General features: G+C 39.6%; 2 protein-coding genes across 2 annotated transcripts; one reads left to right on the top strand and one right to left on the bottom strand.

The window, feature by feature from the left end:
• Positions 1 to 81: 81 nt before the first annotated feature.
• LOC107716981 (UBX domain-containing protein 8-like) lies at positions 82 to 1721 on the top strand. Its single transcript, XM_016523622.1, has 5 exons — positions 82 to 157; positions 536 to 655; positions 729 to 823; positions 945 to 1067; positions 1593 to 1721. Exons 1-5 carry the CDS (start codon positions 82 to 84, stop codon positions 1719 to 1721), a joined length of 543 nt encoding a protein of 180 aa, XP_016379108.1.
• Positions 1722 to 2351: 630 nt separating this feature from the next.
• On the bottom strand, positions 2352 to 5081 carry LOC107716982 (uncharacterized). Its single transcript, XM_016523623.1, has one exon. It carries the CDS (start codon positions 4336 to 4338, stop codon positions 2395 to 2397), a length of 1944 nt encoding a protein of 647 aa, XP_016379109.1. The 5' UTR covers positions 4339 to 5081; the 3' UTR covers positions 2352 to 2394.
• Positions 5082 to 11061: the final 5980 nt, after the last annotated feature.

The raw sequence follows: 11061 nt of genomic DNA on the forward strand, positions 1-11061 counted from the left end.
TTTTTCAGAAAATGCTCAAAAATAGGGGCGCACAGTAAGTGGATATGTTACTTCCATGCTGTTATTTCTATCACTGCTGACATGTCTAACAGATGTGTTGCGTTCTGTGTTTTACTGGTAGGATTTTGCTTAATTTCATGGAAACGCTCGTTAATTGGTAACACATTATCATGATAATCATTATTCTGGCGAAACATGAAATCAGAAATAAAAAAAAGAAAATCCAGAGTTTAATTTAGCTGTCACTCATTTTTAGGAGAGCAAGACAAAAATAGTGAATTTCCTAATAGTAACTTGGAATCATTACATTGTCTTATTATCGACATTAATTAAATGTTAAAAATGTTAAATTCATTATAAATCTATTGTAACGTCTTAAACATAACACAAAATGTGTTAAAAATGTAACCGATGAAATATAATTAATTATATAATTTATTAATATCAAATTGTAACAATTTTCGATGTATAAAAATTTATGAATTCGTAAGGGAGCCTTTGAAATGGTGTTTTATGAGTGTGATGTGTGTTAAAGGTGTTAAAGATGCTCTGAAGCTGGCTGGATGCGGGTTCATATTCCTGGGCATCTGCACATGGCTGATTTACATGTTCCTGAGGCTGAAATCTTTCTTCTTTCTGCTGTGTCAAGAGCTGCGTACTTTCAGATGACAATCTGATGTTTGTGTAGTTGTGTCATTTTCTGTTAGAGCTTATTTTTATAATTGAAGTTGACGTTTGTCATCTTGCAGGCCCCCTGCATGAATCCAACAGACTGAAACAAGAGCAAATTAGAAGAATTCAACAACATCAACACAATGACAAGGTTCAACACGACTCTCTATATTAAAAGTGAAAAAATATTAAATGTTCCACTGTAGTTGAGTATATATGATATGAATATAATATATTCTAACAATAAATATGTAGTTTCTCATATTATGAAGACATTCGACTATGTTGAAAGTGTGTTAAAGCCAAGACAGAACTTGTTACTCCAGCAGAAAATGGAACGATACCATCATATGACAGGAGAGACCTGGAAGCTGAGCCGGGGTTTTCCTGTCGGGGTGAGCAAACTCATTATCACATACACCAGTACATGAAGTGTGTTCTTCTGTTTTTGCTTCTTTCTTTTTTAAACTATTAAAAAGTCAAAAAGATTAAAGTTGTATTAAATGACACACAACAGTGTATTGGAAACATAGATAAACAATTTAGATCTAGTAATAGAAAGGGTCTCCGGTATAAAACCTGTGCCAAATGGCTGTGCGGATAATTCCAGTGTGGCGACCCCTAACAGGAGCAGCTGAAGGAAAGAGAGAGAGAGTGTGAGAGAGATAGTGATATTGCAGAACAGTGTGATTATATTGGCAACTTTTCAAGCATCTGTTCTAGGATTACTGGCAGTCACAATAATGTGCTAATGTGTACTGTAAGTGTACAGTCCATGATTTTCCACGATTAATGGTGAAATTTGAAATTGTTATTAAGAACTCCAGATTTTAGTGTAAGTCTGTGGTGACTGACACATCAGTCAGTGCAACATATAATATTACTGATTGCACCTTTAATTCAATGATATGGTTCAAGAGGAAAAGGATCAGATGTGTCATGATGCTGGTGTAGACAAGAATCCTAATCAGGGAGCCAGAAGGAGACGGAAGCTTCCACAGACTGTTACCCAAGATCCTGTCCTCAGGAAGTGCCCAAGAAGAAGGTGATAAAAAGGGATTTTCTTGGAAAGGTGCTCTAAAGGAGCCCTTAATTATAGACATACAGTTGTGGTCAGAATTATTGGCCCCCTTGGTAAATATGAGCAACAAGGGCTGTGAAAAGTTTTGCATTGTTCACCCTTTTGATCTTTCATTCAAAAAATTCCTTTTATTGAGGTAAAACGTTGACCAACAATTATTAGCACCCCTAGAAATTCTCATTAATAACATATCTCTGAAGTATATTCCTATTCATTTTTACATTTTTAGCACACCAGGGTGAATGAAAAGCCATGACTTTTCTATTTTATAGGACTATAAATATGAGGGAACACAAAGGCCAAACTCCCTTCATCGTCCATCACAAACAATAGTTCTGATGTGCAGCAAAACATTGGCTGTAAGAAAAGAGCTAAAGCATTGAAAATTCACATTTCCACCATCAGGGCAATAATTAAGAGGTTCCAATCAACTTGTTACAAATCTGCCTGAAAGAGGACATGTGTCTATATTGTCTTATTGCATGCCGAGGAGGATCGTTTGAGTGGCCAAAAACTCAAGGATCATAGCTGGAGAATTTTATATATATATATATATATATATATATATATATATAGTGTGTATATATATATGTTGTGGCTGGTTGGGTCAGCTGGTCGCTGCCTTCTCTTCCGGCTGCTAGTCAGGCTGACTCTGGTTTCTCTTTCTTTTCCCACTTCCGATCCTCCTCCTTTCGGTGGAAGAACTCTTTCATCATCATTTTCATTAGCTCTTGTGAGTCGAAACACGGTGATGTGTTTTGTTCTTGTGTGGATTCAGTTTGAGCTTGGTCAGCTTGGAATCTTTGCGAGTTTCTTCGTTGATTCCTTGGACTGGGTGCTCCAGGGTGTGTCTGTCGTTTTCCCTTGGAGGTTCCGTTGGATTCCCATGAGCCTTTTCCTCTTGAGTTTCCAAACGAGTTGGGCTGATTCCACGATCTGTCCCATTGAGTCTCACGAGGTCTGGATTGGTCCCAAGGTTTTTCCCAGTGACGTCCAGGTGAGTGTTGTCGTCCACGCGGTCCATCCCAGCGGTTGTTCCTCTGTTTAGGTCGGGTACCAGCATGGGAGTCTCGTTCTCTGTTGGACGAGGGTGTGTTCCACTCTTTGTGTGGCGGCTTGGCATGGTCTTGATGTTGGGCGCCCTCTAGAGCCAGACCTTGACTTTGAGTGTTGAAGTCAAGAACTGTTGGGGTTTTGGCGCCCTTTTCTGAGGCCATCTTCTGTTTGCCGTAGGCTTTCTGTGCCAAGTCACGCAACTGTTGAGCATTCATTGTTCGCGGACATGCGAGAACGCCCAGATGGTGGCTTACTCCAGGATGGAGGTTTCTCAGGAAGAGAGTTTTGAAGTTTAGATCATCTTCCATGTTCGGTTCGTTGCGAGTTCCGAAGTATGCTCGTCTGAGTCGGCTGTAGTAGGCTTGAGGAGATTCATGACGTCCTTGTCTCGTCTCCAGGGCAGCCACTAGTCCTTGTTCTGACTCAGGGTCGGCGAATTCTTTAATGAGGGCCTCTCGGAGGAGGTGGTAGTCAGCCTTTGTGTGAGCAGGCTGCCTGTCCAGGAAACTGCGTACGTCAGGGCTGGCTGTTGTTCGGAGCAAATAGAGTCTATCTTTGTCCGTGACATTGAGCCTCATTTCCAGATGGAAATCGACGTCTTGCAGATAAGCTTGGACATCCTGGCTACCTGGCACACTTGGGGTGAATTTGCCAATGTTTCTGGCGAGCTTGTCGAGGTCTTTGAGGTCCAAGCCATGCGATGCTCTGTGGCTGGCTGGAGCAAGTTCTCTTAGCTTTGTCGTGAGGTAAGGTTCTTCAGAGGGAGTCGGTGAATGTTTCAGCACTGCCCCCTCCCCCTTTTGCTCACGTGTCAGTCGAGGAACAGGTGACCCGGTCCTGCTAGGCAGGGGTGAGACTGGTGCTCGTCGGGTTCTTGTAGGCTCAGGGCGCAGCTCGTAGGCATGTCTGAGTTCCTCTCTGATGCTGTCGGACTTCTCTTTGATGTAGTCCAGCTGTAGTGTTAGGCGACTGATCTCGTTTCTTGACTCATCCAGGTGAGTTTCAAGGGCTTTAATTCGGCCGTTCTTGTCTCTGAAGTCGGCCTTTGCCTTTTCCAGGAGCTGTTCGGCATATTGTAGCTTGCTGGAGAGATCAGCGTGGTCAGCCTTGCCTCGTTCCATTTCTTGGATAGCGGCTGCTAGGGTTTCTTTTAGCCTAGTGATCTCTTCCTCGGCGCCTTGTTCCACTTCATCATGCCCTTCCTGTCGTTCCTGAGCCTCCAGTTCTAGCTGCTCGACGCGTCGTTGTGCGCGTGTTAGCTCCTGCTGGAGATGGGCGGCGTGCCTGTCGCTCAGCTTGAGGGTGGCGATGAGTGTGTGGCTTAAGGAGCCGGTGATCTTTGCTAATTCTTTGTGACTGTAGCTCTGACTTGGGTCTTGTTTCATGAGGTTTGCTATGTTGTCATCCAGCTGGTCTTGTGTCTGATGCCTCAGTGTTTCAGCAGCCTTAGGTAGGAGGCTGTCTGTTGCAACACTTAGCCATGTCTCAAGGTCTTCCCAGTGGCCAATAGAGTCTGTTGTGCGAGACATGTTTTGGCGTGGTGAGGGAGATCTTAGAACCTAGACTGACACAGACCTTGAAGAAGAGGAAACAAACAAAACAAAACAAACAAGGCAAAACAGAGGTGTAAGTGTGCAATGTCACTTGTGGTTTGACAGTGAGTGTGTAAGGGACAGGTGAGTGTAGTTCTCGGTGACTGTGATTCTCTGGTGGGCGTGCTCCTAATTTGTAGTCTCTGTGGGGAAAATTAGTAAGCACACAGGTAGCACAGTTAGAGAACGGAGGGATGAAAGAAAAAGAACAAACAAAATGGAGCAGCGGACAGGATAGTAATTGGCTGCTTCCAATTTTCCTGTAAGAGAAAAGTTTTTTTTTTTTGAAAGGAAAGAAAGTTAATGGTAAGATGAGAGGGAAAGATATAACAACAAGATACCCTTTTCTGGTAGCAGAATGAGGATAATTGAATTTTCTTCTCTTTTTCCTTTTGGTTAAGTTTGATTTAGAAGGGTGCTTCTAAACCGGCGTTTGGGAATGGGGATTTCTTAATACCACAAACCACAGGACTGTGATTGTTATTAAAATTCCTCCGTGTGAAGGAAAAACAATAAAAATGACAGTATTGGGTTTTTTAGCTGTTACGATTGACACCATTCACCAATTTTTCGTTCCTGGATGCTTGTTCAAATTTTGGCGGGTGCCTGTCAGTCTTCTTAGCTAGGTAGGGTTTCTTAAGCAAGTGAAAGGTAAATGGAAGACAATTTTGAAACGGCGTTCTCAATGTTTCACAAAATACCTGTTCAATTTCTCAAAATTCTCTGCTTTGTGATTTCCACAGGCAACATCCCAGCAAAAATAACCGCAGTAGTCAACTCAGAAGGAAACAGCTGAGAGAGAGAAGCAGAAGAAGAGAGAGAAAAGTTTTGCTCTCCCAATGTATTAAATGAATTAAATAACTGAAAGGGAGAGGGAAAGAAGGCCCATTTGCTAATTAAATTAGAATTTAGGGTTAGCAATGGTATTTCCTGGTTAAAATTTAATGATGTTATCATTAAAATTGATGAGAGTAATTAAAATTACTATTAATCAATTTATATCTTGAAGCAGGATGACTCAAACCCTAATGCTAACCATTGCTGGTTAAGGATTAAAAATTTTATGATGTTTGCTGACTGATCAGCAAATATCGTGGCAATATGAAAACAGGACCCGTAATTAATTATTAAATGAAATTAAAATTCCAAATATGTAATTAATTATAAAATCAGTATTAGTAACTTGCTATCCTTAAAGATTAAACGTTTAATGTTGTTGTCTTCTAATTATAATGGCGCCTACAATTGGAAGCAGGAACTGAAATTAATTTATGACATGAAATTAAAATTTCAAATCTGTAATTAATTTATGAACTGAAATGTAAATTCCAAATCTGTAATTAATTTAGGAAATGGAATGTAAATTCCAAATCTGTAATTAATTTAGGAAATGGAATGTAAATTCCAAATCTGTAATTAATTATTAAATGTACTTCACAATTTCACATCCTTACGTATAGCAAATTGATAATATTTACTGATGTCCATAAAATCATAAGGGCCGTTATAGCTGAATTAATCACAACGTAGCATTAAAGTAAGACGGCCTAGGCTGGCCAGGATTAATTGTTAATAACAATACAACGGTGCAGTTTAATGAGATAGTAACACGCCGAAGGGAAGAGGCCAACCCTTTTAATTTTAACCAACGTGATTATAACAACTTGTGAGATCGCTAATCTGACGTTTGGTTAAAATCGCGTTGCAATAAGGTTTATAAAGTTTGCATCTGTCTGTTCTTTTCAATGGGAGGAGAAGAGGAGAGAGAGGTGGGAGAGGTAGGATGAGATCAGTGTGAAATAGCGAAAGAAATCAGATGTGACTGATCGAGTCACCTCAAGCACTGCAAAACTCTTTGCCTTTGACCACAAATGCTACGTGCTAACTACTAGCCTTCGATGCTAATAGCTTAACTTGCCTATCTGTTTACAAACAGCTCAATATGGCGCTGGAAGTTCCCTCCGGAAAAGGTTTCCTTCGACTTCCGGGTTACGACTTGTTACTATGGCAACGTCCACAGCATGAGCTTCCTAGCTGTGGGTTGTCAGTGAGACGTCGGCGCGTCTCACTACCCACCCAAAAAGCACTGTTTAGATTCTTATCTTACAGCGCCGTGTAACACTCAACTCGTTCAGAGTGAGGTGAATTAATCTACAGATTTATTGCAATTAATACAATAACTGTTGCTGATACCTCAGCACATGTCTATTTCTACAGACAAAACACACGTGGATTTAACCACATTTCACTTGATCAAGCTTTCATAATTCTCCCATCACAAAATAACGTCTCGGACACTCTGTGAGTACCGCGTTTTCAAGTTCACTATTTTTTTTTAGTGAATTACATGGCAAGAGGATTATCAGCTAGCTACTCTGATTTCCTCAAACCGGGGAGATAATAGCAGAGCTGCATTTGGAAGTGGAAAAACGCACTATACAAATCACACTCTGAAGGCCTTTTAAAAGACAGAAGAACAAGGGACACGCTTGTTTCTCTGTTCGTGCGCTCTTAAAGCGACTTAATTTTGTCTCGGTGGACAACTTAAAACGTTTTTTTTTTTCTTACTGCAGTTAAATTCTTTAAAGAAAAACTCGAGTTTCATATTCAAACAACACGCTCTCCCGTGCTGAAATAACATAACCAAATAACACAACAAATTCAGTTTCTCTATCTTTTACTCTATTTTTCCGGATAAAAATAGACCAAATTCATAATATTATCTTGGTATCATTAATTTTTCAGTCAAATCTTTTGCCAGCTTTCATTCTCCACCATATGTAAGGAATTTTAACTCAGTTGTAAGGGAATTAATTATTATTATTGATTCAGGTTTTGATAGGACTCGGATTTGAAGAGCCTAATTCAACCTGATTCGAATTGATTCTAAATTTGATAGTTTACACTCTATCAGCTACTCGGCCAGCGAGAAGTTGATGTCAGTGTATATTACCAATTGAATATGTAAATTTTGTATTCTCCCTGGCCACGGGTGAAATACAATTATGATAATTTGTAAGCTCTTAAAAGAGAGAGGTAATCATTATCAGTAAGCCACGAGCTAGGTAGCAAACAAGGGATCTTTTTGGCAATAGTTTTAACCTTGAAATTATATGACACCAGACAATTGATTATTTATAAATGAAACATGAAATTTTATTGGCTATTCTAGATTACATCACACTAAGCTAAAACACACAAACACACAAACATACAGTTTCAGAGGAAGGAAATTATGTTAGCGGAGTTCTGAGTTTCATAGTTCTACCTCGTTTTCACGAGTGATGTAAATTCGCCTTAAGAATTTCCAAAGCAGAGAATTTCGTCTTAAATTTTACTGCTTATCTAAATTCACCAGTTCAGCAGATTAGAGAGTTAGTTGTTCGTTTACTTGCGTTCTGCTAGTTGACAGCTGATGCGGGCTTCCGGGATGTCTTTGAGGGAACCCCGTTACTGGTTGGTCGCTGAGGTGACGTCGGAATGACGTTTGAATGACGTTCTTTTGGAAAACCCCTCGTTGATCGGTTGGTCTTTGATGAAGCAGAGGCTTGAGCAGTTCTGCTGAACGTCTGAGTTTGCAAGACTTTAAGTTCTGTGAAGATTTCACGAAGTATCACTGAAGTGTTGAGTTTTAGATGGCTGGTCGCTTTGATGGTAAGCGCGTGAGCACACGTAGGGGCTCTAACACGGCGACAGGCGAGAGCAGGAGAAACCGCAAGCAAGCTAGCACTCGAGTCTGTCCCGTATTGGGTTTTTGTTTCGCTGCATAAGTCCGTCCCCCGACGCGATCTTCCAATCGACTTCTTGCGAGGCGGAGCGTGCATACATTAACAAGAGACTTCAATTCATCACATGAGGACATCATCTATAAGAGTTGTGTTAATACTCCTATAAAGTCTCTTAAAGGCAAGTATTGTACACACTATTAAAGTTTACTTCATTTCAACATTCTGCATTTATCGTTTCCATTCGTTCAAGATTAAACTTCACATATTACACACATTTTAATATCCTCATTTCCTAGAAAGGGGTAATAAACACTGATTACAGTTACACCGATTAAATGAACACCTCAAGCATATATATATGTAAGACATACAACATATTATTTGTGAATTTATGCTCTGATAATTTTATACTTTCAATGATTAGCAAGATTGTCAAAGAAATCTTGTCTCTTTCCTTTGGAATGAAAGGGGGAAAAGAGGAGGTGTCCTGGGGTCATGCTCGTGTCACGAGTGTGAGAGTCTGCCATGTTTCTCTTGGACAGAGCGTTCTTAATCTGCCACTTTCTGTTTATCGGATTTAACAATTTATGCGTTGAACAGTCATGGGTATCACGCATCTGGTCCCTGAAAGCCCGTAAAACGCTTTTAAGCACTGTGAAAGCACTGTCTTTTATTAGCGTCTCTTGAGAGATAGCCAAACAGTCCAGGAAATGCTTCAAACCTTCACTGACCCTGCATGAGTTTTATGACCGCAGATGGCTGGGGAGAAGACCGTTAGTTTTCCCGGTGGAATGTAGAGATTCAATGTTCGTTTGTGTCCGCTTATAGATTCAGGGGTTTCACTATCTTGAAGACCGGAATCCTACAATGGGGTGCTATGTGTACATTAATGAGGAAAAAAAATTAACTTAAATGATTTTAGCAAATGGCTGCAATATAACAAAGAGTGAAAAATTTAAGGGGGTCTGAATACTTTCTATACCCACTGTATATATATACTGTGTATATATATATATATATGTGTGTGTGTGTGTGTGTTTTGCTTTTTTTGCAAATATGATTTATTCTTAAGCAATATTCTCATCAGTTTTCTATCAGCTGTGTTTACCTAAATCTGCTTGTTTTTATTTTATTTTATCCAAGGGCATTTTTTTTTAACCTTTATAGAAAGCATTTTCCCACTAATCTCATAATACTCTAATACGTTCATTTCAAATTCTTACATTTGATCTATAAATTCAATTATAATAATGTGATTATCTATGTTATCAAATTAAATCATTTACACTGAAAAATACAACTGCATTAAATAATATTATGAGATTCTTTTAAATATTTTTGAATATACAAACAAGAAATGATGGTGGAAATTAGAGGTCTGCATTCCCGCGGCTCTCGCGGGACCCGACTGGATTTTTTGCGTTGCTGGATTAAATTCCCGAATAAAACGCGGTAGCGGTCGGTAACTCTGGTGTAATTTGAACGGGAGTGGGCGGTCTAACAATGTCCCGTTCCCGACGTCCATTTAGAACAGCATATCTGCGCTTTATTCTTATTGACCACCGGTAGAGCTTGCGCTCAGGACTGTTATGCACACGCTTGCACGCATGCTTTAAACGTCACGCGTTTTATTTGCGTGGTCTGTGCGCAGCATGTGCATAATGCTCAGAGCAGGCTGTAGCCTACCTGTGGTAAATATACGGCCCTCAGACAGAACAGGCAGGTTGTCGATAAGTGACAGAGCAGAATAAGGATGGAGCAAAGTGTGGATGCGCTATCCTTGAAGGACGATTCAACTCATTTTGTTTATATTTTGCTTGGCCTATAATTTTATATGAAAGATGTCGTATTTATTTATTTTTCTCTGCGACACTTTACTTACTGTGTTAACAGAAAAATGTCAAACGAATTTAGTAGTTTGACAAGAGGAATAAAAATAGCTAATAGGCTATTTTTGTACAACCTACATTTTTTTTCTTTTTCTCTCTGCCACACTTTTTCCCAATTGTGTTGTCGATGTTAAACGAATTGTATCCTGACAAGACGTATAAAAATAAGAAATAAAATTTTTGTACAACATTTTTATTTTCTCTGACACTTTTTTTCCTGCTGTGTTGCATAAAATATTAAACAAATTTTGTGTCTTAAGATAATTCATGTAAATTCAAGTAAAAGTCAATAAATTCAAGACTCTTGACAAGATAAAATATTAAACAAATTTTGTGTCTTAAGATAATTCATGTAAATTCAAGTCAAAGTCAATCAAGAGATTCTGGAAACGAGATCTAAATTTAGCGGGAACGGTCAGGTTGGGAAGAAAATTATTCTAAGCGGACAGCGGGTGAACAAAGAGTGAATATATAGCAGGAGCGGGCGGATGCGGAATAGAACCTTGATTGAGCGGGACTAAAAAAACAGTCCCGTGCAGATCTCTAGTGGAAATGATACTTTTCAACGAAATTAAAACACCAGTAGGTCAAGTCAAGTCAAGTCACCTTTGTTTATATAGCGCTTTTAACAATACAGATTGTGTCAAAGCAACTTTACAGCATTAAATAGGAAAATAGTGTCAATAATGCAAAATGACAATAGTAAACACTCAATTTTCAGTTAAAGGCAGTTCATTATTGAATTCAGTGATGTCATCATCCAGCTCAGTTCAGTTTAAATAGTCTCTGTGCAATCAAGTCAACGATATCGCACGACTAAGCAAGCCAGAGGCGACAGCGGCAAGGAACCAAAACTCCATCGGTGACAGAATGGAGTAAAAACTTTGGGAGAAACCAGGCTCAGTCAGGGGGGTCAGTTCTCCTCTGGCCAGACGAAACCAGCAGTTCAATTCCAGGCTGCAGCAAAGTCACATTGTGCAGAGGACTCAACTGGTTCCTGTGGTCTTGTCCCGGTGGCCGTCTAGGAGACAAGGTCTTCACTG

Source organism: Sinocyclocheilus rhinocerous, unplaced genomic scaffold (assembly GCF_001515625.1).
Source record: "Sinocyclocheilus rhinocerous isolate Xijiao unplaced genomic scaffold, SAMN03320098_v1.1 scaffold16017, whole genome shotgun sequence".
Classification (NCBI taxonomy): Eukaryota; Metazoa; Chordata; class Actinopteri; order Cypriniformes; family Cyprinidae; genus Sinocyclocheilus; species Sinocyclocheilus rhinocerous.

Bases quoted from the DNA above. Each gene is read 5' to 3' on its own strand.
- LOC107716981 (XM_016523622.1), top strand. From the start codon at position 82: ATGTCTAACAGATGTGTTGCGTTCTGTGTTTTACTGGTAGGATTTTGC. The intron at 656-728 runs GTACTTTCAGAT...TTATAATTGAAG, and splicing joins TCTGCTGTGTCAAGAGCTGC to TTGACGTTTGTCATCTTGCA. The intron at 824-944 runs GTTCAACACGAC...CATATTATGAAG, and splicing joins AACATCAACACAATGACAAG to ACATTCGACTATGTTGAAAG.
- LOC107716982 (XM_016523623.1), bottom strand. From the start codon at position 4,338: ATGTCTCGCACAACAGACTCTATTGGCCACTGGGAAGACCTTGAGACA.